General features: G+C 44.0%; 1 protein-coding gene across 8 annotated transcripts; it reads left to right on the forward strand.

Annotated features, from left to right (window-relative positions):
• On the forward strand, positions 1-3258 carry LOC120706883. Of its 8 annotated transcripts, none has more exons than XM_039991636.1 (6): positions 1-626; positions 729-873; positions 1078-1172; positions 1692-1733; positions 1810-1874; positions 2445-3258. In XM_039991636.1, the coding sequence occupies exons 1-6, from the start codon at positions 398-400 to the stop codon at positions 2451-2453; spliced, it is 585 nt and encodes a 194-aa protein (XP_039847570.1). In that variant the 5' UTR covers positions 1-397; the 3' UTR covers positions 2454-3258. The 8 variants fall into 8 exon arrangements, 2 of the variants coding, with proteins under 2 accessions (XP_039847570.1, XP_039847569.1); XR_005688508.1 differs by lacking the exon at positions 1-626 and adding an exon at positions 1260-1345 and having other exon boundaries at positions 650-873; XM_039991635.1 differs by having other exon boundaries at positions 9-626; positions 1810-3258.
• Positions 3259-4162: the final 904 nt, after the last annotated feature.

Genomic DNA, 4162 nt, shown 5'->3' on the forward strand with positions numbered 1-4162 from the left:
CATCCGCGCAGGCCGCGGCCTCCTGCCGCCGCCATCCGCGCAGGCCGCGGCCTCCTGCCGCCGCCATCCGCGCAGGCCGCGGCCTCCTGCCGCCACCATCCGCGCCGGGAGCGGACTCCTGGCGCCGCCGCCGCCGTCCGCGGACGGCCCCTGACAATAGCCGCCGCCGGGCCCCACCTCCACGCACCCCGCGTCCCTCCTCCGCCGGCAACCCGCTCGCCCCACGCCCTCCTCTCGCCCTCGCAGGCGCCGTGTCCGACTCCGGCCTCCCCGACGAGCGCGGGTCGCCGGTTCTCCGCTGCTCCGCCATCTCCTACAGCCGACGTCGGACGCACGCCCCGCCATCAGGCTCAGGCGCATTGGAGGCAGCCATCCTACCTCGTTCGGCCTCCCATCGATGCTGCCGTCGCCGCTCCAGGACCCTCCGACGACCAGATCTGGTCAGCGGAGGGGGCGCCCCCCCTCTCGCATGCCGCTTCACCTCTCCTCGTCTCCTCGCGCAAGCCGCCTCCTCGATGGCATTCTGGAGGCCAGAGAGCGGCCTGAGGACGACGACGTCGGCGTCGAGGTAGACGCTGCCCCAGCCTGGCGACGCCGACGCCACAGGCCCCCCGATCCAGATCCAGGTATCAGGATGGCTTAACTTTCTTGGACGGATTTCTTGGATGCGGATCTGCTTGCTCTGCTGCGTGCTGCTGCTTCCGAGGCTTTTCGTCATTCATTTGCAGCAAGGAGGGAGGGAAGGAGAAGGCCCCGGCCAAGTCCGGAGGTGGAAGAAGAAGAAGAAAGTGGAGCAAGGGCAAGCAGAAGGAGAAGGTCAACAACGCCGTGCTCTTCGACCAGGCCACCACCTACGACAAGCTGCTCTCCGAGGTAATCTACCTATCCTCCTGTAGCTTATACTACGTATTGTGTTGGCTTCGATGTTTGTCAATGTCTGGAATTAGTGAGCAGGAGCACTTACGTCTGTCATCTTGTAATGTTGCCGTTATTTGACACTATCATCAAGCAGCAACATGAATTTCTGATATTGATGCAAGAAGAAATTCTTTCATTCGTTACTGACTTCCCTAATAGCTTATCTGTAAGAAAAGCATATGCTATTTCAGAACTAAAAATGATGTTGATTCTGCTATTTCAAAAATCAATTCAGGCTTGGTTGTTGGTGGAAGGTATGCATTTATACTTGATGCTATTTATTTTGTGTTCAGTGCCAGCATGTCTTATCCCTAATAGCGTAATTTGATCGTTCCTTTTAGGGAGGGATTCAGTTTATGTGAATAGCCCTTCGGGTTGAGCTTCTTATAGTGGATCAACTTTGTTCATGTGTTAACTATTCAACAAGGTATTATTTGAGTTAGATAAGGCTGTGCTGCTTTACAGTTTGTTAACTTGTGGTAGCCAATTTCAGTATGCTACACTTAGCATTGCCCTGGAAGAATTTAGTATAGGGTGTTTTGGTGTTCGTTGTTGCCTGATATATCAATGATCTCATGTGTGAATGGCAGATTATAGAATGCATATGAGTGCTGAAATGGACATATGCTTATGGCTATTATCTAGATGATAAGGACAACAATGAATTTTTTAAGTACTTGCAAGGTTGTTATTTCCATTGCATGTGCAACGTTATTATTGGGGTTTGCTTGCACAAATTCTTGGAACATCATTAAATTATGATTATTTTACAGGTGACAGCGAGGGTAGTGCTGCACGGCAGCAGAGCAGCGGCGGTGAGGGGAATGCCTCAATGCATGGTAAACGGGCACTTTGTGCAGAATTTATTATGTAAGACTGAACTTTGTGCAGAATTATGGAAGGAAGAAAAGACAAAAGAATGGCATATCAGAGCAACCAGTAAGCAAGCACGATTGGTGAGCCAGATACCATTCTGTATTCTCTTTTACCATATTGATTTTTTTGCTTTTCATTTGCTGTGAAATGCTCTGAATAAAAGCATGAGTGTTTTTATGTTTACTACAATAGATTACAATATTTCTTCTCTCGGGAAATGTCATAATAATGCTTTGGCAGGGTAGGGCAGGTGCATTCTCTTATGGGAGTGACCATCTGTGAGCGATTTTAGTTGTATCTCTGCTTGTGATTGAAATAATGACCTGAAGTGGATTTTAGGGTAGGGCAGGTGCATAGAGTTTCCAAACCTATGTTTATGGGTTCTTACTCTGATTCGTTGAATGGATCTGCAATATTAAATAATGGAGGTAGTGAAGAATATATTGTGAACCACATTTCTCTTAATATATTGTATCATGTTTTTGGCCAGGATGTTTTTCTGTACAATTGTCCATTGAAGTATTTTTTTAATGCATGTTTCTTTTTGCATTACTGGGCAAGTTTGCAGTCAGGGTCTTGATCAAGAAATGCTCCCCTCTGACATATATTATCTTTTGGTTGTTTTCATGTGCATGCTTCAACTGACACAGAGCTTATAGGAGCTTTGATGGACTTGTCTTGCTGGCCAGGCAACAGCAACAGCAACAGCAACAGCATCGCTGTTTTTTGGAGTCCCTCTTGATAGTTGTTGCTGAATTGTCTGTTTTCCCCCATGCTACCACATTAATGCAGACCTTTTATTGACTGGGCTTCCTACTGCTACGCTATGGTTAGTTTTTTTTTTGAGTGTGCTAAACTTTTTCTATTTCTTAAATTGTTAATCCTGCTGTTTACTTTTGATTCTGGAAAGAAGTCGAGGAGGCTATCCATCAGGTTTAAGAGGTGACAAAGCCTTTTGCAGCACAGAGTGCAGGGAGAATTTCATGGAAAATGAGATGGAAGAAGGTGAACCCATGATAGATCATCTTGCACCTCCGAGCAGTTCACCTTTGGACAATGGTCCTATTTTCCAACTGATCCGTTGAGTGAAAATTAGCAACAACTTGATATGGTCGTATCTGAAGTGCTGTCTGAGGTTAATAAGTTGCAGCCATGGATGTGATCATGTTTGCGGAGTTGTTGCCTGAAGATTTTGTTTGTGCAGCTTACCTCACCTATTGATTTCTTTGTTTTGCGTACTAGGATCCTCAATTTTTTTGGAGGACTTCGAAGAATGACTATATCTCTGGTCATATTATTATCTTGATCAGAGAGGGGCGTGCGTGTCTGAACTTGAGTTTGGCTGTTTGGACCTCATTTTCAGTGGCTGTCGGATGTTCGACACTTGTGTTACTATCATGTATCTGAACCTATGTTTTCAGTATGTATTTCGGAAAGGAAATGGTAAACTATGATATCAATAAATATTTATTTTGTAAGTCTGCAATTTATCCGTGGCGTTAGCACGGGCACCTTACTAGTGGATAGTAAATCATTTTGATTTGGAATCAAATGCTATAGTTTTTTCAAATGGATGCTCATTTAAGCTTTGTGTTTTAGCTGTCAATAAAATTCTTGGAATTCCTTATGGAGGTCAAAAGATTCTTCGCAAACCAACAGTTCAAGCTTCTCTTTTCATCAAAAATGATACTAAATGTTTGGGTGATACTTCTACAATCAAAGAATTAATTGATATTCTATCTGCTGATGTACCTGCTGATTCATTTCTTCAGGCTTTCTTGTTTTTTGCCCTCTCTACATTTCTATGCCCTACAACTCATGGACATGCCATTGCTAGATACTTCCCTCCACTTCTTAATGTTGATGAAATTGAGAGCTATGATTGGTCCCTTCTAGTCTTTGAATGGTTAATTGATTATGTCAAGAGATACAAGCAGAAAATTTCTTCTGGAAAATCACCAGCCTTAGGTGGTTGCACCTTTTTCCTTGTGGTATGTATCTGATTCATCCCCAAATGCCTAGTTTTTAACTTTTTTGTTTTGATCATCATTGCTTATCTAATAGTACTAATATTGACTAAGGTTGGTTCTTTTTTTGTGTCAGATATGTTATCTTGAATTTCTGAAGTCATCTCAAAATGAATTTGGTACTACCTGTCCTAGATTGAATTTGTGGTCATCTACTACAGTATCATATCTAGTAAATGTTGATTGCTATGGCGGTTTCCCAACTCGTTTTGGTAGACTGCCTGTATGTATTTGGCTATGTTTCCTTCATTTTAATGATTTCATTTAACTTTTATTTGACCTTTATGCAATTTAAAATGTATGCAGGTCAAAGATATATGTTCAACACCATTTCATGATAT

Source organism: Panicum virgatum, chromosome 5K (assembly GCF_016808335.1).
Source record: "Panicum virgatum strain AP13 chromosome 5K, P.virgatum_v5, whole genome shotgun sequence".
Classification (NCBI taxonomy): domain Eukaryota; kingdom Viridiplantae; phylum Streptophyta; class Magnoliopsida; order Poales; family Poaceae; genus Panicum; species Panicum virgatum.